This window comes from Anopheles gambiae, chromosome X, assembly GCF_943734735.2.
Source record: "Anopheles gambiae chromosome X, idAnoGambNW_F1_1, whole genome shotgun sequence".
NCBI classification, from domain to species: Eukaryota; Metazoa; Arthropoda; class Insecta; order Diptera; family Culicidae; genus Anopheles; species Anopheles gambiae.
In genome coordinates, this window is record NC_064600.1 from 9896095 (window position 1) to 9924074 (window position 27980).

At 51.2% G+C, this 27980-nt stretch overlaps 4 protein-coding genes across 8 annotated transcripts; 3 read left to right on the forward strand and 1 right to left on the reverse strand.

The window, feature by feature from the left end:
• Positions 1 to 1685: 1685 nt before the first annotated feature.
• LOC1271676 (uncharacterized) lies at positions 1686 to 2938 on the forward strand. The gene has a single exon (XM_310536.3). The coding sequence runs from the start codon at positions 1740 to 1742 to the stop codon at positions 2895 to 2897; it is 1158 nt and encodes a 385-aa protein (XP_310536.3). The 5' UTR covers positions 1686 to 1739; the 3' UTR covers positions 2898 to 2938.
• On the reverse strand, positions 2930 to 7533 carry LOC1271675 (lipoamide acyltransferase component of branched-chain alpha-keto acid dehydrogenase complex, mitochondrial). Its single transcript, XM_310535.6, has 4 exons — positions 7017 to 7533; positions 4748 to 5434; positions 3722 to 4117; positions 2930 to 3631 (listed from the first exon to the last, which is right to left on the reverse strand). The coding sequence occupies exons 1-4, from the start codon at positions 7104 to 7106 to the stop codon at positions 3392 to 3394; spliced, it is 1413 nt and encodes a 470-aa protein (XP_310535.6). The 5' UTR covers positions 7107 to 7533; the 3' UTR covers positions 2930 to 3391.
• Positions 7534 to 11227: 3694 nt separating this feature from the next.
• LOC1271674 (protein mesh) lies at positions 11228 to 20192 on the forward strand. Of its 4 annotated transcripts, none has more exons than XM_061652080.1 (10): positions 11228 to 11431; positions 11557 to 12313; positions 13109 to 13713; positions 13784 to 13921; positions 13988 to 14754; positions 15355 to 16381; positions 16453 to 16582; positions 17060 to 17348; positions 17461 to 17648; positions 17796 to 20192. In XM_061652080.1, exons 2-10 carry the CDS (start codon positions 11980 to 11982, stop codon positions 18605 to 18607), a joined length of 4290 nt encoding a protein of 1429 aa, XP_061508064.1. In that variant the 5' UTR covers positions 11228 to 11431; positions 11557 to 11979; the 3' UTR covers positions 18608 to 20192. The 4 variants fall into 4 exon arrangements, 3 of the variants coding, with proteins under 3 accessions (XP_061508064.1, XP_061508176.1, XP_061508253.1); XR_009765566.1 differs by lacking the exon at positions 11228 to 11431 and having other exon boundaries at positions 11655 to 12313; positions 17796 to 18736; positions 19431 to 19629; XM_061652192.1 differs by lacking the exon at positions 11228 to 11431 and having other exon boundaries at positions 11656 to 12313; positions 17796 to 18137; positions 18204 to 20192.
• Positions 20193 to 21942: 1750 nt separating this feature from the next.
• Positions 21943 to 27502, forward strand: LOC1271673 (probable 2-oxoglutarate dehydrogenase E1 component DHKTD1 homolog, mitochondrial). 2 transcript variants are annotated; one of them, XM_310532.6, is made up of 6 exons: positions 21943 to 22527; positions 23087 to 23782; positions 24321 to 25153; positions 25226 to 25649; positions 26677 to 27278; positions 27358 to 27502. In XM_310532.6, exons 1-6 carry the CDS (start codon positions 22440 to 22442, stop codon positions 27457 to 27459), a joined length of 2745 nt encoding a protein of 914 aa, XP_310532.6. In that variant the 5' UTR covers positions 21943 to 22439; the 3' UTR covers positions 27460 to 27502. The 2 variants fall into 2 exon arrangements, with proteins under 2 accessions (XP_310532.6, XP_061508962.1); XM_061652978.1 differs by lacking the exon at positions 21943 to 22527 and adding an exon at positions 22578 to 22994.
• The last annotated feature ends 478 nt before the right edge of the window (positions 27503 to 27980 follow it).

The window sequence follows — 27980 nt, forward strand, 5'->3', positions numbered from 1 at the left end:
TCTCGTAGGTTGTTACGCCAAGAAGAAGATAAAGCTAGAGCTTTATGATGTTTTAGAGATGTATGAATCCCTTGAGATTCATGAATGTTTCGAGATTTGTGAATCATTCGAGATTAATGAATCTTTGTAGATTCATGAATCATTGAGATTTATCAATGTTACCAACCGAGATTCAGATTGATTGAATCATTTCAAAGATTTATTCAGATTCATGAATCTGATTCAGATTTACCCAACACTAATTACGACGGTGAACGGATCTGTGGGCCACGCGAAGGATGCGGCCTTGTAAGTCAAACCCGCTCGGGTAACAGCAATCTTTTCAACCCTTCAACACCAGTAATTAACCTTCCCGCTAGTCGCTCTCTCAAGTATTTTGAGGAGCCTATGTCGCACAAGGGGATGAAGAAGGAAGAGAGATTTCTTTCGTGTTTGGAATATGCAAAATTAAGAAAAGTGAGCTTTCTTAGTGTTGCAAAATCCGAGTGGTTTGTTTTTATTGGTTTGTTTGTTGGTTTTGAGTGAAGTTATAAACTAGTAACAAGTTATGAAATCTTGAAGCGGTATCAGAATCGGGCCCGGAATCAGAATCGATCTGGAAATCGCAATTTGCTCTGGTAACGAAATCAGGATTGACTCCAGAAGTGGAATTAGCTGTGGTATGAAAATCAGTTCTTCAATTTAAATAAGAAGTTTCTGAAGCGAAATCAGTCCGGTAATCTCCATGAATTTCCGGATCGTTTGCAAATAAATTTTTATTCTTTGCGGCTATCAATACGTAGCATCATCACTCAAACACCTGTTCTTATGGACATGCCAAAACCGACTCCAATTTCGAAGCCGATTTCGGAACTAATTCCGTACCCGATTCCTATTCCGGAACTGATTGCGGAACCAATTCCAGCGCCGATTTCGATCGATTCCGGAAACTGATTTCGGACCTACTATCCGGAATTGATTCCAAAAATCTTTGGAGCTGGACGGAATCGATTCCGATGAAGACTATATTTTTGCCATCACTAGTTCAGAATATAGGCTTGAAACGTGTGTCGATTCCTCCGGAGATGTTGAGATATCCCAAAATTGGCGACGCCCAACATTGTGCTACTTAGTTAGCATGTTGACAAAGCATGGTGACAAGCATGTGATTTGTGTGGAGAACACACTCTGGAGTCTTCGGTTCACTTGCCTTTAGTGATTACAGCTCCTGCCAGTGTTATTCATTAGATGGGTTTCTCGTTTTAGCCGTTGTAGCCTTCCGGAGATTTCATGTTGACTTTGCTGCCAGCTCTCCGCTCTGATGCGAAGTTGAGTTTTTAAAGGTGGTTTTTGATAACCATAAAAAAAATACAACTAATAGGAAAATACAACAATAGACTTTTTCCTGGTCTTGGAGATGCCATTAAGAGAGTTGAAGTTTTAGCTTCAGTCAGTTTTATAGTGCGTCCAGCGTCCCTATCCTGGTATTAACTATTCTCCAACATTCCGGACAACATCACATTGCATGTTAGAAGTTGGTATTATTCCTGCAATTGTTGTAGTATAGAGTGACATCCATTTCCAATAAATCATACCCAGGTTGAGCGTCTGATCAAACAACACACTCGCTGTTAATTAATTGGCTTGTTTGCTCTGCTGTCGCCACAACTTATTACTACCAAACAAACCCACTAGTGTGTAGTTATAAAAAGCGAAGGACACACTGGCCACCTCTGCAACGATTGCATTCCCACTTCACGATGGCTTACCGACTGCTGGTGAGCTGTCTGCTACTGCTACAGCTCGTACTAACGCAAGCCGACGGAGGCAGCTTTCTAGCACCGTCCGGTAGTAACTACTGTCCCATACCGCTGGAAGTGCTGGAGCAGGAGAACGGCACCGCCCCGGCCGACTGGAGTGCCAGCTGCACCCAACGCCGCACGGAGGATCACGCCAAGATCGAGCAAGCAGTCGCAGTAATCAAGGACCACTTGGAGAAGCAGGCAGCCGCCACCAAACCTATACGGGACGAGTTGCGCCAGTTTGGCGGCACACTGTTACCACTGCTAAACTCCGCCCAGGTCAAGACCGATGCCGCCGAGCTGGACGAGCTGCGCATGAGTGTGCTGGTCGCTGCGATTGAGGCTGGCCGCATACCAGAAGCGATGACGCAGTTCCTCATGCTGGCCGGCTGGAACCGATGGCCGCAAATCGTCGCCCAGATCTACCAGAACACGAGACGCGACCGACAGCACATTGCGAACCTGCTGGAGTTTATCCGCATTGTGCCGGCGCCCGACGACCGGGTCGCGTTCTACCACGAGCTGAAGAAGCACATGGTCGCGAGCAAGGACTACGAGTCGTACCTCGGCGCCCTGTTTGCGGCCGATGCCTTCCATGTGGTGTACGAGGCGGACGGCAAGACGCCGCTGAACGAGAGCGACGTGAAGGCGCTCTACACCACGATGCTGGACGGTGCGGGGGCGTACTTCCAGCGTGCCCTGCTAACCGGCGCCAACCGGTACGATCTGTTCCTGCTCGACGAGCATCATCCGCAGCTGTTCGATCTGCTGTTCGACCGCATCGTGAACGTGTCCCAGGCGAATATGCGCAAGTTCAACTCGTGGCAGATGATGGGAGCGCTCTGCCGCGTGCACCGGCCAATGTCAAAGGTGCTGCTGTTCCGCAAGACCGCCAACCTGCTACTGGACCACTTCAAGTGGGAGAAGGAGAACGAGTACTACGCGCCGATGCTGGCCGGCTACTTCGAGGTGTGCCTGCCGGACATCCGGAAGGATCCAGCCACCGCCGGTCTCGTCACGGAGGTGCAGAACATCTTCGGCCGCTACAAGAAGGGGATGAACTACAAGAGCATCTCGCATATCATTGGCAAGAATATCCACGCGTATGCTGGGTAGGATTGTGGGTTAAGAATAAAATGACCGATGTGTATAATGCAGCCATTTCCATCAACGTGGAGTAGTTTATGTCAGGCGTTTGACGTTCTTTATTGACTTGGTCGAGGAAGCGCTAGGAGGGAGCCGTCGTAGGGACGACACAACAACACAAAGGATACAGTGCTAGCACATAACGATACATTCTGCACGCGCGCCTTCCAACCGACCGCCTGGAGGGTCTCGTGGAGCTCTGCTCCGGTACGTCATTCGATGACGTACGCACGTAACACCTCCGGGAAAGTCGCATAGGGAGTCGCGCATGCGGTATGGGATTATATAAAGAGCCTTAGACAACTAGTAAATGCAATATCGGCACATTAGAGGGTTCTCTCTCTCTCTCTCTCTCTCTCTCTCTCTCTCTCTCTTTCTCTCTATCTATATGTCTCTTTTTCTCGTCCCTGTGGGAGGAAAGGAATGTTTTCTTTTCGTTTGCGTCGCAGTTTGCCGTCCTCCGCCTACTTCGCTCCCAGCATCAGCAGGTTCGGGTTCTCCAGGTACTGCTTCCACAGGTTGGAGAAGCTGGCCATCGTGACGCCGTCTATGATGCGATGGTCCGCCGTCCAGCTGACCACCATGATGTGGGCCGGCACAACCCGCCCGTCCGCATCGAACCGGGGCAGGACCCGCGTCTGCCCGAGCCCACCGATCGCGACCTGGGGCGTCATCACGACCGGGTGCGTGTACGTGCCGCCAATCTGCAGGTGTACGAGAGGGAGTGGAAAATCAACAAACCATTTCACACACACACACACACACACACAGCAACGCCATCACACAGTACGTACAATGCCGATGTTAGACAGGGCGAACGTGCCGTTGGCAAAATCGTTCGGCGTGAGGGCCCCCTTGGCGCCCCGCTCCTGCAGCGCGTTCAGGTCCTGCGCTATCTGCAGGATCGACTTCTGCTCGACGCTCTTCACGTTCGGCACCACCAGCCCCTGGGGCGTCTGCATCGCGACGCTAATGTTGTGGTAGCGCTTGTAGATGACGCTCTCGGACGGCTCGTCGAACGAGCTGTTCAGTATCGGGTGCTGGAGCAGCGCGTTCGAGGCCGCCTTCAGGAAGAACGGCATGTAGGTGAGCTTCACGCCCCGGGCGGCGGCCTCCTCCTTCAACTCGGCGCGTACCGCTACCAGCCGCGTCACGTCCACCTCGTCGCAGTACGCAAAGTGTGGTATTTTCTGTGGGGGAATAGGTTGATGTTAGGGAGATTAAGGTTTAAAGGTTTGTTACGTCCGTTACGTCGTTACGTCTGTTGGGTATCATCAATCTTTCGTCGTGAGACATTTGTCGAACTCGAACTGAATCTCTAATGATTCATAAATCTCCAAGGTTTCATGAATCTCGAAAGATTCACCAAATCTTCAAACATTCATGAATCTAGAATGTCATTAATCCATTCAGATTCATAAGTCTCCAGAGATTAATGAATCTTTAGAGATACCCATCTCTTTCATTTTCAAAATATTGAATTGGCACGATTCCAAGCCTCGCATGGACCGTCTTTCCGAGGCAAAACAAACTATCCGGCTGCATAGTAGTTGCCAAGATGCCTCGAAAGCCTGTATAGGCTGGCATGATTACGTAGGTTGTTACGCCAAGAAGAAGAATAATAAAAGGTTCATGCTCGATGATTTTTTGGAGATTTATGAATCCCTAAAGATTCATGAATCTTTCGAGACATATGAATCTTTGAGATTCATGAACCTCTCCAACCGAGATTCAGATTCATTGAATCATTCCAAAGGTTGATTCAGATTCATGAATCTGAATCAGATTTACCCAACGCTACGCAATGCGTCCATCCTTACCAGTGCGTCCGTCATCGAACGAACCATCGCCTTGGCGACTCCCTTCAGTGGAACGACCGTTTCGGCCTGCTTCAGATCGAGCGGGGCCGTCGGTTCCGCCTTCCGCTGCTCCTTGGCCACCAGTGACGGATGGGGCTTGACCGTACCCTTCGGTATCACCTCCAGGAACTCGAGCACGTCACCCTTGAGGACGCGTCCGTTCCGCCCGGTAGCCGGTACCTTCGACAGGTCCACCTTGTTCTCCATCGCTATCCGCCGGACGGCGGGCGTAGCAAGCACCTTGCCGGATGCTGCCGTCGCCGCCACCTGACCCGCCTGCTGGGCAGCCGCTTTCGTGTCCTCCTCGTCGGAGCTGCTGCTGTCGCTGCTGCTACTGCTACCACTGTCATCGCCTTCCTCGTCGACCACATCGAAATCCAGCAACGGTTTGCCGACCAGCGCCACCCCGTCGACGTCGTGGTGCAGCTTCACGATCTTCCCGTCGTACCGGCTGGTGATCGTGACCGACGCCTTGTCGCTCTGCACCTCGCACAGGTTGTCGAACTGCTCGACCACGTCGCCCACCTTCACGTACCACTCCTTCACCGTCACCTCCCGGATGCCCTCGCCAATGTCAGACAGGTGAAAGGAGACGACACGGTCCAGCGCCGCGGTCGTGTGCAGCGCGCGCCCAAACGCGTGCGATGGCTGAAAGAACAGGCAACAAACAAACAGGCATACACTTTAATGTAATGCAACAAAATCACCCAATTTATGAATGGTACACACGCAAATGGATTAGCAACATGCATGATTGAGAATTGCGAGTCGGCGACCCGCTCGGGCGTGTGCACACATAATCTGGACGCTGGAATATTTTGATTGCTGATCCGATGTTTTGACTTGCCGCACCGTGCATAGAAACTGGCGATTGCACCCAGTTGCATGGTTGTGGACGGATTGCTTTTCCGCAACAATAAATGATTACCGAAGCATTAAACCTTTGCATGGCGTTGCATCGAACTGCACAGAAATCTTTAATTCAACGACTGTTTTTTTTTAAATAGAAAGTAAAGAGCAAACAATTTCCAAATCATGCAAGATATCGTGCGAGCAAAAACCGTTTTACTCTATGATCAAGCAAGCAGAACAGTGAATATGGAATCCGGAGAGGCACTAACGGAGGATCAATGTTCTTGGATTTTCCCTTATTGATCAGGCGATATTTGTTTTTTATTTGATTGCTGATATTGAGTTCTTGTTTGATATCTTGATAGTATTTAATCTCCATCGGTACATTGATAGATTCTTCCCAAGATCCAAGACTCCTTGATGATCAATCCTAAATGGTTCTTGATGTAGGATCCAATATCCAGACGATTTCGAGATTTCGTGACGATCTAAAGCGACAACTCTGCTGGCAAAGATCATCCAGAGTTGCTTCAATCAGAAGATTTAGGTCATCCGAAGCCTTACGTACTTCAAAGTTAGCTGCCTCAAACATTGGCAGCATCGTCGGCAACATATTGTACCTCTTCCTGATGGCGTTAAATGGGCAGCAAGACTTGCAAAATGGTCTTCAGTTTGACAAGTTACAAAATAAATAGGCAAACAAGCTTGATTTCTTCTTGCGATTCTCCTAAAAGCCATTTAGCGCATCACGGGTAGCTGGCGTGTTTAGCACACTATCAATTTCTGGCACAAGGCTCCCCGTGGGTTGTGGGTTTCAATTAGCAAAGGATTTTTGTCATCCCGTGTTCTTCCTGATTTCTTCGAGGTTTACCTCCCTCTCTCTATCTCTCTTTCTCTCTACCGCTCTGGAATCGCTAGAGCATAAAGGTCGCCTGCGACAGCTTTGACGTAAGGCGCCACGCAACGGCGCTCCTCTGTTTTGATGCCTGGCTTTCCGAGAAAGGGGATGAAACGCTGAGAGAAGGGGTCCACCAACCCGGTGCCGTTGAAAGTGAAATTCTCGGGCGGGGTTTGATCGTGCGGTTGTCCGGTTGGCACAGGTCGTGCCGGGCGATAGGGCAATCAAAAACATCTCTACTCTCTAGGGCTTCTTCGTTGTTGTTGTGGACACTCGCTGTACACGTAAACACACACTCACACACTCACGCACACACACACACAGTCACACACATACAGGTCTGCCGACAGGCTTATCGTACTGCGCATACGGGCGAGTGTTGATCGTGGGTTTGTCGACGTGCTGGAGAAAACATTACGTAATGCTCGGGGAGCAGGGGGCCACCGCCGCCGCCAAGAGTACCTCCTGGAGCATACTTACAGGCCGTCGGCAGGTTGAGCCACCGCAGGCTAGCAGATGGTGCCGGGCGATGGATGCACCGTAGCGCCGCAGGTTGAACAGGCCGGACATTGTGTCTGTGTTTTTGGGGGTTGTGACGAGCACTCTCAGCAATGCCACAGACAATTCCAACGCTTCGCTTCTAGACCACCGCGTTTGACTGGAGGAGCTACTGGAGCACTGCTGCAAACCGTGACCGTCGCGGACTGACTTCCGTGCTGCTTGTCCGCCCGTCGTGCCCTAGCCTCGGCGTCTCGCTTAATGTCGACTGCGCCCCGTGCGCGCGCGCTCTTGCCACCTTCACCTTCGCGAGCCGATGCGAGAGGTGCCCGAACGCGCTTAAACCGCAAACGCAACCGCGCTTTGCCGACACGAGATTCCGCCGACCGAAATGGTTAGGGTGTGTTGGTGCAGCAAAGTGGTCCCCGTCCCCGGTTTCTGTGGCAGGCCGGGGGTGCCTTTGTGTGCGTGCAATCTTGCCGGAACGCATCGCGTTTCTCGCCAGAGAGTGGGGCATTAAATGACTCGTTACCATGTGAAGTTTGCTACGTGTTATCTGGAAACATCGCCCCCCCCTCTCCGATCGATTCCATCTTTTGCTCTCGTGTCTGTGTGTGCGTTTCTGTGTGCGTAAGCGGCGAGAATCGTCAACAACCACGTGTTTTCGCAAAATACTTGCGGCACTGCGGCCTTGAATGTAATTGCGTAAATTATAACTTTTTTTAAATGATAATTATAGATGGTGGAGAGATTGGAAAAGGTTGAAAAAGATGTTTGATACTACACAATTTTTGTTAATAGAAATAAATAGAAATAAAAACAATCAACATAACGAGCAAAACAAGCGGAGAAAAATGCGTGTTGTTAAAGGTTCACGCCCTCTGGGGTGTTTTATCCAAAGCATTATCCCAGTGGGCTTTCATGACGACACGAAAGCTCCGTTCGAAAGCTTTGTGATATTACAGGGTGTCACGGGATGTAACTCCAGACGGTGGTGACACTTTTGCGATTCACCATGAGTCACAATGCTAGAACTGGTTGTGGGTAAAGTTGGCAAAAAATGGCGACTCAGATACGACTCCAAACATCCGGAGTCGTCCGGAAGCTGAGGAATTAAGTCTGCGTTAGAGTTAACATGAAAGACTCTTGAGTTTACTCTTGAATATCGTTTTGAAAACTCCAAATGTTTGGCGTACCCGTGGTACAATCGTCAGGTAGCACGACATACAAGTCGTTGTGGGTTCTATCCTCATTTGGACAGTCTTAACGTGGTAAAAACTGACTATATCCGGCTGCGTTGTACTAATAAATAAGTCTCGAAAGCCTGTACTGAGCTGACCGCGTAGGTCGTTACGCCAAATAGAAGAAGAGAAATAAACAATATCCAACTTTCAATCATTACTATTGGACTATTATTACTATTGGAAATCATTTCAGAAATTCAAATTCGTGTTCTTATTCATATTTGTTTATGTGTAGGCATCTGGTTAAATCCTGTAGGTTTATACCCGACAGAAGGGACTACAAGTTCAAACAGCTTTTTGCAAGAGGCTCTGACGTCTGAAATCTAAAAATCTTCGAGAAACATGTACTCTGGAATATCATTTTGCTCCTAGCCAAGCTGATCTTAGGCATAAGCTGTGTGACTGCTACTTAGATCCTCAATAGTGGTGTCTATTACCTACATCACTATTTTCTATCTCAGACTAGTTATTCTGATGATTGATCAAGTGGAATCATATCCATTCCTGATGAGCTGGAGTTCAGTCCATACAAGATTTGAACCCTGGATGGACAGTCTTTCAAGCTATGCATTTTACTGTTTCATGAGGAGAACTGACACAATGCAGGTCAAGCAAGACAAAAACATAGATAACATAAATAAACACATTAAAACTATTTTTAAACATTTAAATGCATAAAACTAAAGCTCCCCTTAATCCAGTTTAAAAGCAACCTCTCCTGCGTACAGGTGACTCGAGAAAACAGGTGTGGACGGTTTTGTTTGTTCACACCCGTTATCGTGCCGATCGAGCTGAAATAGGTCACACCCGACAGCCGTACGATCGCTTCCTCTACCCATACGCTGCGTGGTTAAATAGCACTACAAACGTATTACAAATACACACACACACACCGCTAGAAGCGTGCCGGAAATTGGAGGAATCTTATCATCATCATCACTTTTTCCCTCTAGGGCATCAGCACGCGAATAGCAGCAACGCAGTACGCTATGTTTGGGGCAAGGGTAGTCATCAAAAGGAGGATAAATTCAATGAATCATCCAAGAATATCCAAGAAATTAGAGCAATGCTTATGGTTAGCAATGCTTGTGAGCTTATTGCTTATGGTGAGCATCAGGAATTCGAAGCTTGTAGAGATAGGCTTATTTAAAGGAAATTTAGAATCCACACAAAGTTTGAAGTCTTGTCCATCGGGGTAGCCATATGCAACAAACTTCTCTGAGGTACAGTATCGGACATTAAGATAGGACCCTTTTTTTCAATGCACCGTGCACTTGTTTTGCCACGTTACTCGTGTTTGTGTGTGTGTATGTGTGTGTGTATGTGTGTGAGTGTGTGAGTGTGTGTGTGTGTGTGTTTGTGTGTGTGTGTGTTTGTGTGTGTGTGTGTGCATGTGTGTGTGTGTAGTAGTAGAAAGTGAGTGTGCTTTTTAATGTGTATTTGCAAGTGCGCGGGTTTGTGTCTGAAAAACATAGCTTGCCATGATGTCATATTGCGTTGAAATTATTCTTATTATGTGTGTTATCATGTGAAACATTGTGCGTTTACACTTGGATAAAAACTAAAGTTTGCATCGACAGCAGCCCTTGTTCCTCGGACGAAAACGCAGGTGTACTGTTTCATGAATGTGAATGCGACACCGGTGCGAAATGGACACACGCACAATAGCAATGAACTCGGCATTCTCTCACAGGTGTTTCTCCAGTGCACGCCATTGAAAGGCCTTCGTGCATCTCTGCGTTGCACGTTGTGTGCGAATGGTAAACTTTGTGCGTGCATTGAGCTGGCGCGCAGTTGTTCTTTTCAATGGGCGTTTTGTTTCATGAGCGCGGCAGTATTCTGTTCTCGATTTTGAAGGGAAGACGCTTACTCGCGTACTCGTTGATAGTTTTTATCCATGCGATGTTTTCGCTGCTCGACAACGATGTAATTCATCGCGTATAGAAGTAGAACGCAGGCAGAGCACGGGATCAGCCGTGTCCAAGTTTTTAACCAGCGCGTTCTTGACGGTCCAAGCAAGCAATGTTAGTAACAATGGGTCGAGGTAAACGTTGTACCGATTATCAGCGCCATATGTAAAAGCGAATGGCTGCTGCTGGCATTAAGCGCAAAAGGATCGAGTTCGTAATGGAACGATCGCGCACTTTTGTGGCAAACGCGCTTCGGACAACCGAAACGTGCTTAGACAACTGAAACGCGCTTGGACAACCGAAACGCGTAAGTCAACCGGTCGTCCTCAGAAGACCACGGCGAAAGAAGACCGTAACATTGTTAATATATCGAAAACACACTGATCGTGAGGGCGGTGGTCCTGCTTATCACACCAAAAACCTAACCCAAAACACAAAAAAGCTACTTACAAATCTATCCGAAACGACCTACTTGTGAAACAAACACACACATCAATACACATTCAAACATACATCCACACACACACACACATGCACACACACATACACACACACACATACACACACATACACACACACACACACAAACACAAACACATACAAACCACACATAAACTTGGCCCAACGGGTGCACGGTGCGTTAAAAACCCAATGCCCTATCTTTCTGTCCGATACTGTATCACCAAATTCTTAAAATCTCCAAACGGGAAATTGGAATTCAAATGAGAGCAGGTGCTGCAGCCTTGAAATTGTCCAATGTTAGAACAAAACTGATTATTTTTAGACGCTTGATGACGTATGTTGCGTTGGAATTCGTACATGTAACGATACCCAAAAGGTTTTGTTGGAGTAAAATATTGAGTTTTAACAGATATGCTAAAGGCGGTAAACTCATTATTTTGCTATGTTTGGTCATCAGTAATGGAGAAGCAGAAAAAAACACAATCCCTTCAGCATAACTTTGGTATGTATCAGTTTGCATTCCAAGAAACCGTGTGAATCACAGTACCCATGATTCTGGCACCTATTTCCAGCACTGCTGCCCTAGCCTTTATCTTCGCTGAGATAAGGGCCACGCACACTGTTGACACTAACGCTTACTCAACAAGTTAGCTGGTTCGGATCCAATACACAGCCCGGGAAGGAAATAAGGGCTTCGAGCGTGGTGAGATCTGCAAGTTGGATGACTTTTTTTTTCTTCCTGCCCGAAAGTGTAATCGCCAAAACCCTTTTACCCCAGTCGGTATAAGTTTCTAGATGGGGAATCGGCAGTGCATCAGCAAAACTTACCACTACGCATTCCCCGGAATGGCTACACTAACGGTTACAGGTTGGCACCTTATCTTATCTGTGCTGCTTTTTTTCTAGTTTCAAGCTTATCTTGCTTTTTGCTCGCCACTGCCGGGCTGAAGGGTTTTTACGATAACGACGGGGACGGGCGCAGCAAGGTGATTGTATCGTAGACCCTGTGTTGCGCTCCATCAGAAACCGTGGGGACACCTGCCCAGCTATCCCAGTTATCGACAAGACAACGCCCAAAGCGGTTGGGCATCCTGGGCATCCGTGAACGTGCCAGCAGAAGTGCAGAAATAGTGTTTTACCTATAAACCTTTGGTCCGAGTGAAATTGTGTGTGGAATAGCAGTGAGAAAGGAGTGCAGTGAGTGGTGGAGTCCTGTAGAACAGACAGTGTAGTGGGAGCTACCGGAAGCTCCAGCAAATTATTTGCCCCGTACCGGTGCCCAACTTCAACAAGCAAACAGAACGCGTCCCCGGCACGCGCAGCACAGCCATGCGGTGGAAGTTACTTCTGCTGCTTTTCTGTGCGGTATCGCTGATCTCCCTATCAACCAGTGCCGCCGCAGAGGAGCACGAGCAAGAGCAGGATGACGCAACGGACGACGACTACGATGCGGTAGCGGCAGAGAATGAGGAGCAAACCGAACCGGAGGAGCAAACCGATCCAAGCGACGAACCGGAAGACACCGATCAAAAAACGAACGAGGACGTGATCGACGTCGACACGGACGCAGTGGACGAGGGCAAGGATAAGAAGGGCAGATACTACAACTATGCCGACTTTCTGTCGGAGCTCGATATGTCCGACTCCAACTACAACTGGGAAGGTAAGCTAGATCAGTTTTTTGTTTTTTTTTTATTACTTGGAAAAGGATGAAAGTTCCCATCTACTGTACGCACACGGGATTCGTTTGAACTTGCTTGCTGTAGCCTAAAAGCGACTACCCTGTTTATCTTATCGTAGCACCTGTGTCCGCGTATTCTTGGGCCCACACGGATGACACATTCATTTGCGCAAACGCTTGTTATTGATTAGATTAGACCCGTCCATAGTTGTGTTGGAGAGCCCAAGACATACACGCACGACTGGATATTACACGCGAGCGCAGGGGCTTCTCTGCGGGGCAGAGGTTAGCCGTGCACCGGAAGGGCTGTGAAGTGCCCGAAGAGCACACGGTACATGTTGCAATTTTCATGCTGAAGCAACTCCACGCTCGGGAAGGCCGTTATCTTGATAACGGGCGTGTTGGGGACGATAACGACTTTCAATAACGACTTCATCGAGCCGATTTCAAACATGGAGGACGCATGATTGAAGTTGATCGATTCGAAGTTTGCCAATGGCTTGGTTGGATAAGAGCAGTGGCATGAGCGTTATAGAGCAAGGAGAGGTCTTTCGAGGTTATGTATATCAGAATGGCTGATCAAGCCCATGCCCAAGCCAGCTTATGTTGCGCCCCTCCACAGAGTACAGCAGACCACTTTATCTGATAACCCGTATCATCTAGCGATAGATAAATTGTGTAGTGTCGATTGCGAAATGCTCTCCTTATGCGGTGTGCGTTGATTCATGGCCATCGAATACCCTGTTTTTTTCTAATTTCCCTGCCCTAATACTATAGATCCAATGAATCGCGTCCAGCCGAAGGAACCGCCGACCCACAGCATCGACGGTGGGTACATCATCAACCCGACCCGGCTCGCCCAGATCCGGCGCAACTTCCTGTACCCGTTCTACGATCGGGGCGGCCCGGAAGATACCGGCGATCTGCAGCGCGACATACACGCCTCGATGCCGCAGGTCCACAAGAACTTCAACTTTCAGCTGCCGTTCTTCGGCTTCCGGTTCAACTATACGCGCGTGTCGATGAACGGCTTTCTGGAGTTTTCCGACCCGCCCGAACACTACACCTACCCGCTGTCGTTCCCGATCAAGGACTGGCCACAGCGCAACGACCCCTCGTTCATCGGCATCTTCTTCTCCAAGTGCCGGATCGGGCGCATCTACCAGACGGACTTTGACCAGCGGGCGCCCGGCGTGTACTTCCGGATGGAGCGCGATCTGATGACGCGCACTGATCGGGCGGGCGTCGAGATGCGCGAGCGCGTCATGTGGGACATCCGGGAGGGTGTGGTCGGGTCGGACACGTTCGTGCCGAAGCACGTCATCATCACGACCTGGAAGAACATGAGCTTCGCCGGCGGCATTGACAACTCGCTCTACCGGGTAAGTGAGGGTCGAAGGGTGTAGTTGTCCAGCTGGTTTTACTGACACGAGTCTCTCGCGCCTTCTTCAGACGAACTCGTTCCAGATGGTGCTGGCCACCGACGAGGTGTACACGTACGCCATCTTTAACTATGCGGAAATCAACTGGTCCTCGCACACGGAGGCCGGCGGCGACACGACCGGTGGAGAAGGTGGCGTTCCCGCCTATGTAAGTGTTGCTGCGCATCTGTGAGGTGTGTAGGACACCTAACTCACCTTAACGCTTCCTTTCCAGATCGGTTTTAACGCGGGCAATGGTACGCAGGCGTACGAGTACAAACCGTACAGCCAGGCGTCCGTGCTGCGCGACCTGACCGGGCGTGGCTGGGCGAACGGTTTCCCCGGCCGGCACATCTTCCGCATCGACGAGCGCATCATGCTCGGCACGTGCAACAAGGACATTGACGCGTCCCATCTGCCGCTGGTGTTTGCGCCCGAGTCGGGCAACATGCTGGGCGGCACGGTGGTGAACATTACCGGGCCGTGCTTTACCCGCGAGGACCGCATTGCCTGCCGGTTCGACACGGAGGAGGTGGTCGGCACGGTCGTCGACACGAACCGGGCCATCTGCATCCAGCCGTTCCTGAAGGCGCAGGGCTACATCCGGTTCGAGATTTCGATCGGCACGGATCGGTTCAAGTGGCGCGGGCGCTACTTCGTGGAGACGCCCGCCACCGCCACCGATCGGATCTTCTTCGAGACGGACGACGTGCACCGGCGCAACCCGAACGAGATCCGTATCACCTGGAACCGGTTCAACCTGACGACGAACCTGAACGCGAACGTGCAGATCTCGCTGTGGGGCTACCGGGAGGCGACGATCCGGCCCGAGCTCGAGTTCATCGACATGATCGAGACGCAGCTGACCAACACGGGCGCGTACACGATCATCCCGGCGAACTACCGGATGCGCGACAACCCGCGCACGGTCGACATGCAGTTTGGCTTCATTCAGATCAACCTCACCAATCCGGAGCAGTACAACAATCTGCGCATTTCACCGTAAGTAGACGTGGTTAAGACGTGTTTAAGAGGACGTACAGCACTTGTGGAGGGAGCTCAGAATCGAAACTACCCAGTTCCGATTCTGATTCTGATTTCGGAGCCGACTCCGATTCCGGAATTGAAGTAATGATCAGTAATGTAATTGATATCAAGAGTACTAGAAACGGCATCAGTCGCGGAATCTCCATGAGAATGGATCATTTACAAATAAATTTGGGTTCTTCGCGGTTATCGATACTTATCATAGACCCAAACGGTTATTCTCATGGAGGTACCGAATTAGAATTTGATTCCGGAGCCGATTCCGGAGTCGATTCCGGAACCGGTTCATGATCCAATTCTAGAATCGGTTCCTGAGCTGAATCCAGAACCGGTTCCTGAGCTGATTTCGGAACCAGTTCCCGAGGCGATACCGATTGCCGAGCTGATTCCGATTCCGGAGTCGATTTCGGAAACTGATTCTGGCCCTTCAATCCGGAATCGATTCCATAAAAATGGAAGCTAGTCGGATCGATTCCGACCAAAACGTCAATTTTTTCATCACTGCACAACACACTTTTCCCGTTTACTATCACCCTTCTCTATATAAAAAAACAGCATCCTGTGGTCGAAACCGATCCCACTCGGTTGGTACTTTGGACCGCAGTGGGAGCGCATCCACGGGCGTAACTGGCCCCGGGCCCTGTGCGACAACTGGCTGCGGACGGATCGGTTCCTGCGCAACTTTGCCCATGAGCTGCCGATCTGTCCGTGCACGCTCGAGCACGCGCTGCACGACAAGGGCCGCTTCCTGCCGGATCCGGACTGCGACCGGGACTCGAACCCGACCTGCCTGCAGCACCGCGGTGCCATCCACTGCGTCCGATCGGGGCAGCCGACGGTACAAGGGTCGGAACAGCAGTGCTGCTACGACCGTAACAGCTACCTGATGCTGTCGTACGACCAGATGTGGGGTTCGCGGCCCCGCCGTAACCACAACATTGGTCAGATCCCCTGGAACGAAGCCAACAAGGTGCCGACGCTGTCCTCCTGGTTCCACGACGTCCGCCCGTACTACTCCTGCTGCATGTGGCAGGACGAGCAGGCGGTCGGCTGCGAAACGTTCCGGTTCGAGCGGCGACCGTCGCAGGACTGCATCGCCTACCAGTCCCCCGGTGTGGCCGGCGTGTTCGGCGACCCGCACATCGTCACGTTCGACGGGCTGCAGTACACGTTCAACGGTATGGGCGAGTTTGTGCTGCTGCGCGGTAATAATGGGCGCGAGCGGATCGATGTGCAAGGCCGGTTCGAGCAGGTGGCGCGCAACATCCATGGTCCGGTGATGGCCACCCAGCTGACGTCGATAGCGGCGCGCGGCAACACGTCCACGATTATCGAGGTGAGGTTGCGGCCGCGTGAAGCCCAGTGGCGCTACCGGCTGGACGTGTTTGCGGACCAGCGGCGCATCTACTTCGACCGGCAGAGCCTCAAGTTCCAGCACTTCCACGGTGTGACCGTGTACACGCCGACCTACATCCTCAACCAGTCGGAGGTGGTGATCATGTTCTCGTCCGGCGTCGGTGTGGAAGTGGTGGAGAATAATGGCTTCATGACGGCACGCGTCTACACACCCTGGAGCTTTATCGTAAGTATTTGGAGTGGAGGTGGAGGTTTTTTTCTGAGATGGATGGGAGACTACATACATCACTTTTGCAGAATAAAACGCGCGGTCTGTTTGGCAACTGGAGCTGGGACATGCAGGACGATCTGGTGACCCCTGGAGGAGCGATCATCACACCCAACATCAACAATTTCCAGAACGTTCACGAACAGTTTGGATTACAATGTAGGTGTCCTTTATAGTTGTGTTTTATGAATCATTCGTTGTGACTCATTCTTATGAATCTTTAGTGATGAGCGATTCAAATCTTGAAAAGAACCTATAAAGATCGTCTATCTTCAATAAATCTTCAAAGATTCATGAATATCTGAAATTCGACGAATCTTCACAGATTTATGAATTTCAAGATATGGAATTTGGGATGATCCCGTGGTATAGTGGTCAACTTGCACGACTTAATCACATGCCGTCGTGGGCTCAAGCCTCGCAGAGATCTTTCGACATTCATGTAGCTTTTGAGATTCGTGAATCTGGATATTCTTGAATCTTTGAGATCCCATGAATCTTTTCAACCGAGGTTACGATTAATCGAATATTTTCAAAGATTCATTCAGATTCGTGAATCTGAATCAGATACACCCGCTCAACACACTAATCTCGGCTTTTGGTGCGAATTCTAACGCTCGTTTGTTCACCCAACAGGGATGCTCTCCGATCGGGAGGTAGAGAACATCGGGCAGGCACTGTTTACGCGCGAGTTTGGCCGCACCTCGAGCTACTTCGCCAACGCCAGCTTCATACCGAACTTTGTGCGGGAACCGGCAAACTTCCTACCGCCGAACCGGTCCCAGGACGTGATACGAGCGGAGGAGCTGTGCGGTGAGAGCTACCAGTGTCGGTACGATTTCGGCATGTCGCTCAGTCGGGAGATGGCCCACTTCACCAAGAATTATCACGCGAGCGTCATCAACATACAGGCGGTAAACGAAAAGTAAGTGGTGGGAGGATCTGCTCCCAGAGATTTTCAATAGATCCTACCGCATTATTTGCTGTGACTAACATATTACGACCTTTTTGTCTCCGGCCTCGCGATGATTCCTCAGACGTGTTGTATCGTGTGGTATACTGGAGACACCCCGGTTTGGCCGTAAGTCCAACTTCCTCTTCACACCCGGGGCGCGCGTATCGTTCGAATGTAACGAGGGCTTCTTCCTGATCGGCGACTCGCGTCGCATCTGCATGGAGAACGGCCAGTGGGACGTACCGGAGCACGGATACACGGAATGTTTGCGTAAGTATGAGTTCAGACAGTTTTGGCAGATGTCTCCCCTCCACTTCCCCTGTGTGTGTGTGTCTCTCTGTCTCTCGTGTCTGGTGTTAAACCAACGCACCCAGCATTCGCCGTTCACCCTCGCCATTTCTCGCCTCGCCCCCGCAGGTGGTGTGTTCTATTCGCGCCGTACCGCTTGGATCGCGATCGGCATTGTCATTGCTGTGATCATACCGCTGCTGCTGTGTATCGTGTGCGGCGTGTACTGTCTGCGCAAGCGCAAGCGCAAGGAGGACCCGGACTGGCGGCTCCCGCTGCCGTCCCGATCGGGGTCGCGCGCCACCCTGCGCAAGGGCGACGACAGCGAGTTTGACGACACGACGATCAAGAAGACGCTTCGGTACGACGCGACCTACCGGACGAACGAGCCGCTCGAGGGCAAACCGAACATACAGTTCGAGCCGAAAAAGATGGACCTGGACGAGGAAGATATCACGTCCTCGGAAGGAGGTGAATATAGCGCTAGGGTTGCACGTGATATCGAGTATAAAAACCTGGCTGATCACAAACAACTAGGTCGGCGCAGTCAGCGTGGCGTAGGCGGGCTGCAGCAGGCGGGCCTGTTCTCCGGCGAGGAGGAGGAGGACGACGACGACCCGAAGGGATATCCGCCGCCACCGCCCCCGATGAGCCAGCAGCAGCAGCAGCAACAGCAGCAGCAGCAGCGTAGTATGCAGCCCGAATCGCCCACCCAGACGTACGGTGCGTACAGCCCAACGTTCAGCGACATCGATCAGGTCAGCAGCTTCGCCACCGAGGACAACTCGCCGCTCAATCAGCGCCGGCCGCAGAACGGCAACATGTCGCCGATGCCCAACACGAGCCGCAGCTACTACACCGGCGAGCAGGGCCAGACGCAACCGCTGGTCCAGAACGTCGGACTGCCCAACCGCATGGACAGCCGCTCGACGGAGGTGTAAGGAGTATGGTTTAGCATGGTAAACCCAACCCTGGAGACATCTTCCTTGTATCAGTATATGACAGGCACATAGAACACACACATTTACACAAACACAGACATACACACAGAGACACACAGATGCCAATGGGTATGTGTTTTGGAAATGTTTCTTTCTCCCCAACTCCTCCCAGCAACCCCCCCCCCCCCCCCTAACTAACCATGGCAGGTTTGACAGGTAGAAGTTCGGTTTAGTTGCAAAAGCGCAGCACTAAGAAAATAGCTTAATATATCGGGCAGCAGTGCCCTTGCTAGGAAGAACGTAACCAGTTTCGCAGCAGTTGAAGTGTTAATCTTATCGTGTAAGGAATAGGAGCGCACCGAGAGCCGAGAGAGTACCTCTCAGCAGCAGCACAGAGGAGGCATTCTTGGAGGTCTGCAGAGATAAGATAAGGCACTCGCTAGACCACCTCGAACGGTGTGTGCTCGATTTCAGTGTTTTTTTTTGTTCGCAATAAGCAGTATTTTAGATATCCTCCATTTTGGACAACACCTCAACAACTCGTACGAGTGTTGTTGTGAGGTCTCATTATATTGACAGACTAATAGCAACTCTTCTCCAAGAAAAAAAAACAAACAAACAAAAGCACAGCAATGGCAATGCCCGGTTTTTGACGATCAAGCGCTGTACCAAGACGTCCTGAAAAACGAGACTTACTGTACCATCTGCACCAATGTTTTGAATTTAGCAGCTTCCCCCCCCCCCCCCCCTCCTCTATTTCTCGTCTGTCGTATCTACGTATCTTTTCTCGCCCACTCACCCACCTCTGGCGTGTCATTTGCAGGTGAGGAAGAGTACGTGGCACGGAACGCGGGCACCTCGTTCGGTATCGTGCTGGTCATAGTCATCCCGATACTGCTGATCGTCATACTGATCGTGCGCTACAAGATCAAAAGCTGGCAGCGTAGGGCGGGCGAGAAGGCCGGCAATAGTTTCTAGCAGTAGGGCGGACAAACAAATACAGTACCTTCGACAACAACAAACCAGTGCAGTTGCCACATCGATTCACTAAGCTTAGCGTTAGACGCGTCTAGACAATTAAGGATCATCTTTCCCCCGCTCCTTCCAGTAGACTACTTCTCTAGGTCTATAATGTACTTTTTTCTATGTTTATTTTTAAGGGGTTTGTGTTTGAAAATGAAGATAGAGAAAGAGAGAGGGAGTAAACAAAACTCCTTTACGTCGCTTCTTTTAAGTTACATGTAGCGTCAGTGTCAACGCATTTTTTTTTCATCCTTTATTCTGTTTGGTGCATGGACACCGTGAGGCAAGCGAGCACGATAACAAGTAATCGCTGTACCGCTTCATACGCATTGTGAAGCACAGGCACAATGTTAGATATGATTGATATGCAATGACAACAACGGTGCCTCCCTCCGCACACAAACAGTGCAGTTTCAAGAAACGATGAATTCAAAGATAACGATTTGTTTGCTTGGACATATCACAACACAAAAATAGTAAGCGATGATAAGTTTTTTTTTTGTTGGCTAACCTGTACCGAAAGTAATTTCAATAAACGTTTCATCCTTTCAATTAGCTTAAAGTTGGCGGTGTTTTGATTATTTTGTTTATTTGTTTGTTCTGTTCAGGTAAGTCTCAATTCATTGAAGCAACATTCCTCAATTCCTCAAAAATAGCGCTAGTCAATAGTTACAGGACTATAATTCCAAGATGATTACATACAGCACACAGTCCTAACACCTAAATTCCTGTTCAGGCACTGCTCCCGAACCTGTTAACGTTCTGGAGTTTAAACTAATCTTATGTTAATCTATCCCTGGTAATGGAAATCAGATTCATCCCATAGTTGAAATTGTGCTAGAACCTATTTAAGATCTGGTCCTAGATACTTGTTTCTTTTCAGGATTTGTTCCTGACAGATCTTCCTTCTTTTTTAGCACAACAACCGTTGTTGGTCAAGGCCTGCCTGTTCACCACTTGTAGATTTGGCTTTCAATGACTTATTGATTTCCCCCCATAGCAGGATAGTCAGTCCTACATATGGCGGCCCTGTCTATTCGGGGCTTGAACCCATGACGAGCATGCTGTTAAGTCGATCGAGTTGACGACTGTACCACAACACCGGATTATTAAAGTTTTTAAACTGGCTATTGAATTTGAACCTATCTTAATCTGTGAAATCACATGGTCCTTAATGACGTACATTCTTAGTGAAGAAAAGAAATGATAGCAATACAAGAAAGGCATCTAAATTTCTACACAGAAACGGTAGAACTGGTGTATTGAGGCTATGCTGGTAAGGACAAAATCTTCTTCTTCTTCTTTTGGCTCAACAACCGATGTCGGTCAAGGCCTGCCTGTACCCACTTGTGGGGCTTGGCTTTCAATTGATTTCAGTGACTAATTGATTCCCCCCCATAGCAGGATAGTCAGTCCTACGTATGACGGCGCGGTCTATTTGGGGATTGAACCCATGACGGGCATGTTGTTAAGTCGCACGAGTTGACGACTGTACTACGAGACCGGCTAAGGACAAAATAAAAACTCCAAATAATATTTTGAAAGTCTTTGTCGAAGAACTGTTGCACTTGAAGGACGTTTCATGTGTACCGAGGCTAACCAATAACTAGTCTTAATTTCTATCAGAGAAGAACTACACAACTCAGACATGATCAAGGATACGTCTTCTTCATGTTGTGCCTAACCAATCTAGGATATAAATGCCTGGATCAGGTTCAAACATGCAACTATCTGTACCGATTTACAAATAAACAAGAATGTGTGACGATCGTTAGCTTATTTCAACATCTTATTGACCTCCCGGACAGTTTTACGCACATCAGACGCGCTACGCGTTTAGTTAGCTCTCAAGAGAAGAACAAAATTATCAACTATGCCCCCCTCCCTGCTTGTTGTCGTGTTAGTTAGCAACGATGACGTCTTCCTCCTCTATAGTTACGAGTGCCTATTGAATTGCCAATAAATTGTGTTCCTAAGCGCGGAGTTCATGAGAGCATTTGCGCTTATCTGGAACGAACGCTGACAGTACCGTTCGTGCCGATTCTTTCGCTTCTACAAGCTTTTAAATGACGTACCGTTTTTTTGTGGCATACCAGATGATTATGTTTGTGTTGTAAAAATATAGAAGACAAAAATCCCAATTAAAGTCAGCATTGGTCGAAGCACACGGCGTGAATGAAAACGAACGAAGCGGCCACATCAACCACCCACCACCACGCTGCTTCGAGTGCGTATTTGAGCCACACACACACACACACACATCAGACCGGACAACCTTACCCTTACACACACAGAGAAACAATCACTACGGTCTATGCTGGCTGAGAGCAGGGCGTAAACATGCTTAAACGGTTGCGGCGCGCCGACGATCTCCCCGTTGCGCACAGATGTCGCGGGCTGCGTATCAGCGCCGAAACTGATATGCGGCGCGCACGCCCTTGGGGGGGGTTGAGCGATACGTTGTCCCGTTGTCAGGCACGGGTAATCTTCCTGCGAGCATTCCGTCGCCGGTTGCGTCTCGGTGTGGAAGCGTGTTTGTGACGAGCCCTTTTTTGCTGCTAACCCCAGTGTAGTGTACGATCGAGCGTATTCATCCCACCTTGGACAGCGTCAGTGTTGTGGGTGTTTGTGTGTTAGTGTAGGGATTTTTGTTGTTTTTCGGAGGTGCGTAGAGCTGGTACCGAGCCCCGCAGGTACCGACAGTGATCAGGATACATCAGGCAACGTGTGTGATAGAACGAGATAGAGCGAGAGCGCATCGAGGAGGTACACGCATCCTAGCCAACGCTCGCACACACAACCTAGCACGATGCTGGGCCGGCTGTTACTCTCACGCGGATATCACAGCACAAAGGGTGTGTTTGGGCATCGCCCCCGGCCAACGACGCGCTATGAAGGTAAGGCTTGTGCGTTGGTGCGAACGCTAAAGAGCAGTAGAGCTGCTCGTACCGGTTGCGCACGGTGCCGGTGCCTCGATCAATGCCCTCCGCCGCTTCTATCAAACGATTCTGCGATTGCGATTCAAACCCGTTCGAGAGCCTACCTGCGCTGCAGAGTGTAAACCGATCGTAGTCTCCTATCACCGGACAGACAGTCGAGACAGAGTGTTGGAGTTTTTTTTTTGTGTGGTGTTTGCTTTCCATCTTTCTATCTGTGCCTTCCCTCCCGGCAAAGATGCCAGTTGCCGAGTGCTTTTGTTAAGCTCTCCTTATCGCGTCCACTGATGTGTCTCCACACACAGAGGGTCCCAGTTGAAGTATGCGGATTCCTCTCGTCACCTGGCGCGCATCCGTGCTGATAAGACCGCGTGGTGTGTGCTTGACGATGGCCTTGCCACGGATGCAACAGCCATGAGGTCCTGCTGGTAGATCACACTTTGAAAGCAAACCACCTCAACGCTTATCTATGTGCGAATTGTGAATCTCTCTCTCTCTCTCTCGCTCTCTTTCCCAACAGGACTTGCTGCAGCGGTGCTGGACAAGCGCAACGCCAACGCCAACGTGTACCGGTGGGTCGAGGCATACCGCAACCATGGTCACCGGATGGCCGCGATTGATCCGGTCAAGTTTCACCTTGCAGACGAGGCCGCCAGCGAACCGCTGCCAGAGCTCCAGTACGCCCGGTACGGGCTCGGCGCGGCCGATCGGATCGATCCGCGCGGTCTGCTCAATGTGCCCGCCGCCCAGCAGCCCCTGTCGATGGCCGAGCTGGACGCGCTGCTCGCCCGCATGTACTGTGGCAGCTGCAGCATCGAGCTCGCGTTCATCGAGTCGGAGCAGGAGCGTGAATGGTTGGCCGGCCGGTACGAGCAGCTGTTCCAGCACGAGCTGACGGAGGGCGAGCGGCGCGAGCTGGCCGAGCTGATGCTTAAATCGCAAGCGTTCGACCAGTTCCTGGCCGTCAAGTTCCCGACGGTCAAGCGGTACGGGGGCGAGGGCGCCGAAAGCATGATGGCGTTCTACTGGGAGCTGTTCCGGTCGGCGGGCGAGCACGAGCTGCGCAACGTGGTGATCGGTATGCCGCACCGCGGCAAGCTCAACGTGCTGACGACGATGTTTGGGACGCGGCCGGCGAAAATATTCAAAAAGTTCAAGGGCCACCCGGAGTTCCCGGCCGACGCGCAGGCGATGTGCGACATTGCGAGCCATTTCCGTGAGTAGTCTCCAAACTTAGTGATGGGTTCTCTGGAGCGCATCCATGACTCCGGCAAAATGGGAACCACTAGTTCCACCCGGAGTCGGAGTCATCCGAAGTCGTCCGCAGTCGTTCCGAGTGTGTCTGGAATTGAAGTCGTCCGGAGGCGCTCGGAGCCATCTTGTCCAATGTGCTTAAGATCAGGAAATTCATTTCGATGTGTCCGGCCGACTTCAGACAACTCAGACTCCGGGCGATACCAACTCCAGCCGACTCCGGACGACTCCAAGCGATACTGGGCGACTCCAGGCGACTCCAGGCTGACTTCGAACGACTCCGAACGACTCCGGACGGCTCTGGACAACTCCCGATGGCTCTGGGTGACTCCGGACGACTCCGGACGACTCTGGATAATGCTGAACGGACCTACCTTCCGGAATCGGTTCCAACATTTTTGGAGTCGGATGGGAGTCGACTCCGGATTTTGCTCAACTTTACCCAACATTATTTGTAAAAATGGCAAATTAACTTGTTTTGTTGTTGCTTCTTCTTGTAGACACCTCCACGGATATAATCGTGGGCGGTAAAACATTTCACCTGAACATGCTGCACAACCCGTCCCATCTGGAGGCGGTCAATCCGGTGTCGATGGGCAAGGCCCGAGCGAAACAGCTCGCCCTGGCCGACGGTCCGTACGATACGAGCGGCACCGACCGGCGCTCCAAGGTGCTGAACGTCCAGGTGCACGGTGATGCCGCCTTTCCCGGCCAGGGCATCAACCAGGAGTGTCTGATGATGGCGGCCGTGCCGCACTACGAGGTCGAGGGCACGGTGCACCTGATCGTGAACAATCAGGTCGGCTTCACGACGCCGGCCGAGCGCGGCCGCAGCACCCGGTACGTGTCCGATCTGGCCAAGGCGATCATGGCCCCGGTGGTGCACGTGAACGGCGACGACCCGGAGGCGCTGGCCGGCGTCACGCAGCTGGCGATCGAGTACCGGCAAAAGTTTGGCAAAGATTTCTTCATCGATCTGAACTGCTACCGGCGCTGGGGCCACAACGAGCTGGACGATCCGACCGTGACCAACCCGCTGCTGTACCGGGTGATCCACGGCCGGCCCTCCATCCCGGACCGGTACGCCGGCCGGTTGATCGAGGCGGGCGTGTTCGACCAGCAGGACGTGGACGCGATCTCGAACAGCCACCGGAACTATCTGACCGCCGAGCTGGCGGCCTGCGAGCAGTACGAGCCGGAGCGGAGCTACTTCGGCGGACAGTGGGCCGGCCTGCAGCAGCCCGGCGACGAGGTGACGGTGTGGAACACGGGCGTCGACTACCGGCTGCTCAGCCACATCGGCCAGGAGAGCGTGCGGCTGCCCGAGGGTTTCGTGAGTGTTTCGCCGGAAAATGCCTCACCCTTGGCAAAGAGATTTGATGAGGTTTTTTCTTTCCTATTTTAGAATGTACATCCGCATCTGCAGAAGACTCACATTGATGCGCGCCGGAAGCGGATTGCCGAGGGGCAGCGGATCGATTGGGCCACGGCCGAGGCGCTCGCCATCGGCAGCCTGATGTACCAGGGCTTCAACGTGCGGCTGAGCGGGGAAGATGTGGGCAGGGGGACGTTTGCCCAGCGCCACGCGATGCTGGTCGATCAGCAGACGAACGAAATCTTCATACCGCTGAACGCGATGGCCGCGGCGACCCCGAACGCTGGCCGGTTCGAGCTGGCGAACAGCATCCTCTCGGAGGAGGCGGTGCTCGGGTTCGAGTACGGAATGGCGATCGACAGCCCGAACAGTCTGGTGCTGTGGGAGGCCCAGTTCGGCGACTTCTTCAACGGTGCCCAGATCATCATCGACACGTTCCTGGTCAGCGGAGAAAGTAAGCAAATGTTTATATGTTGTGATTTGAGTAGTGATGGGTTTAGTTGGCCAAAATCCGGTGTCGACTCCGATCCGACTCCGCCAATTTCGAAACCGACTTCGGAAAGCAGGACCGCTCTGCATTATCTGGAGCTGTTCGGAATCGTCATTATCGTCATTATCGTCAGAATCCGGACGACTACGAACGACTTTGAACGATGCTTGACGACTTTCGACGACTCCGAACGACTTTGAACGATGCTTGACGACTGACTCCGGATGACTCCAGACGACTTCAGATAACTTCGGACGACTCCGGATGACTCCAGACGACTTCAAATAACTTCGGACGACTCCGGCCGACTGCGACTCCGGATGACTCTAGGCGATTCCGTACGACTCTGGACGACTCCGGATGACTCCAGACGACTTCGGGCTATTCTGAACGAGTCTGGATGACTCCAGAAGACTTCAGATAACTCCGGACGACTGCGAACGACTCCGACTCCGGATGACTCTGGGCTATTCCGTACGACTACGGGCAACTCTCGGCGACTTCAGGCAACTCTGGACGACTCCGGATGACTCCAGACGACTCTAGACTCTGAATGAAACCCGCCTCAGGACGACTCTGCACGATTCCGAACGACTTCAGACGACTCCGGACGATTCCAGACGACTCCAGACGACTCCGACTCCAGATGACTCCGTCTCCGGACGACTCCGGATGAGTCTGGGCGATTCTGGACGACTCTGGACGATTCCGGACGACTTCGGACGACTTTGGATGACTCTAGACGACTCTAGACGTCTCCGGAAAACTTCGGGCGTTTCCGGATGACTCCGGACGACTTCGGACGACTCTGAACGACTCTGGACGACTCCGACTCCAGGCGACTCCAGACAACTGCGACTACGGGCGGAGCTTATGTTTCCCATTTCGCAGGAGTCGAAGACGGATCGGAGTTTTGAGGGTGCTCCAGAGAGCACATCACTAGTTTTAAGGCCCTGTTTAAATCTCTACCTAAACTCTTACCTCTCCGCAGCGAAATGGATGGTCTGCAATGGACTGGTGATGCTGCTGCCCCACGGCTACGATGGGGCCGCCTCCGAGCACAGCTCCTGCCGCGTTGAGCGCTTCCTGCAGATGACGGACTCGCGCGAAACCAGCCCGGACGGGGACGCGGTCAACCTGCAGATCATCAACCCGTCCACCCCGGCCCAGTACTTCCACGCCCTGCGCCGCCAGCAGATACGCAACTTCCGCAAGCCGCTGCTGGTCGTGGCGCCCAAGACGCTGCTCCGCCTGTCCGACTGCGTGTCGCCGCACACGGACTTTGCCCCCGGCACACACTTCCAGCCGGTGCTGCCCGATCCGGCCCCGCTCGATCCGAAGCGGGTGCGGCGCGTCGTGCTGTGCAGCGGCAAGCACTACTACACGCTCGCGTCCGAGCGCCAGGCGCGCCAGGTGACGGATGTGGCGCTCGTGCGCGTCGAGTCGCTCTGCCCCTTCCCGGTGCAGGCCATCCGGGACGAGCTGGCCAAGTATGCGAATGCGCGCGAGTTCGTCTGGAGCCAGGAGGAGCACCGGAATATGGGCGCGTGGACGTTCGTGCAGCCCCGGTTCGAGAACATGTGCGAGCGAAGGGTAAGTGAGGAGGGAACAGGGACGAATTGTTTGGCTGGTATCAATCACTTACGGAGTTCCTTTCTTTTTTTTTCTGCAGATTCAGTACCGGGGCCGTCCGGAAGCTGCCACCGTTGCCGTCGGTGTCAGCAAGTGGCACGTGCGGGAGGCCGAGGATGTGATTAAAACCACCCTGTATTAAAACCAAAAAAAGAAACGTTTCCCTTACGCTCCAATTTTCCCCACGCTGGGTTTTTATCCTTTGTTTTTGCGTTTAATTTTACTACAGCCTTTCCCCGAGTTACACGAATAATACGTTCCAATGAGTTCGCGTGTGTTGAATATCACGTTTTTCAGCCAAATTATAGTTGATAGATAGGGTAATTTAGCATTTTTTGTACACCACCCAATTATTCAACTGTTTCCTTTGTGGAAAAGAGCACTTTTTCGACTTATTTTTGATGGAAATACCAAGAATTTTTAAGAATTGTGCACAACACAATAAGGTGTATCCTTTGAACCATCTAAGCTTTATATTTTGATGGAAATCAAACAAATGTGATTATTCCTCGCGATTGGGTAGCAAAAATGTGAACTTTTGATAAAACAACTCTTATTTCAGTTCACTGTTCAATAATTGGAACAAAGAGAGTGCTTCGATCCTATTTTATCTTTCCAATCAACAATTGGCAAATACCCAAATTATTTTCGATTAAATTTAGT

Excerpts from the sequence above, each read along its gene's own strand:
- LOC1271676 (XM_310536.3), top strand. The coding sequence starts at position 1,740 with ATGGCTTACCGACTGCTGGTGAGCTGTCTGCTACTGCTACAGCTCGTA.
- LOC1271675 (XM_310535.6), bottom strand. The coding sequence starts at position 7,106 with ATGTCCGGCCTGTTCAACCTGCGGCGCTACGGTGCATCCATCGCCCGG. Across the intron at positions 5,435-7,016 it reads GCTCAACCTGCCGACGGCCT|CCATCGCACGCGTTTGGGCG; the intron begins GTAAGTATGCTC and ends CTGTTCTTTCAG. Across the intron at positions 4,118-4,747 it reads GTTCGATGACGGACGCACTG|AAAATACCACACTTTGCGTA; the intron begins GTAAGGATGGAC and ends ATTCCCCCACAG.
- LOC1271674 (XM_061652080.1), top strand. The coding sequence starts at position 11,980 with ATGCGGTGGAAGTTACTTCTGCTGCTTTTCTGTGCGGTATCGCTGATC. Across the intron at positions 13,714-13,783 it reads TTGACAACTCGCTCTACCGG|ACGAACTCGTTCCAGATGGT; the intron begins GTAAGTGAGGGT and ends CGCCTTCTTCAG. Across the intron at positions 16,583-17,059 it reads CGAACAGTTTGGATTACAAT|GGATGCTCTCCGATCGGGAG; the intron begins GTAGGTGTCCTT and ends TTCACCCAACAG.
- LOC1271673 (XM_310532.6), top strand. The coding sequence starts at position 22,440 with ATGCTGGGCCGGCTGTTACTCTCACGCGGATATCACAGCACAAAGGGT. Across the intron at positions 22,528-23,086 it reads GCCAACGACGCGCTATGAAG|GACTTGCTGCAGCGGTGCTG; the intron begins GTAAGGCTTGTG and ends CTTTCCCAACAG. Across the intron at positions 25,154-25,225 it reads TGCGGCTGCCCGAGGGTTTC|AATGTACATCCGCATCTGCA; the intron begins GTGAGTGTTTCG and ends TTCCTATTTTAG.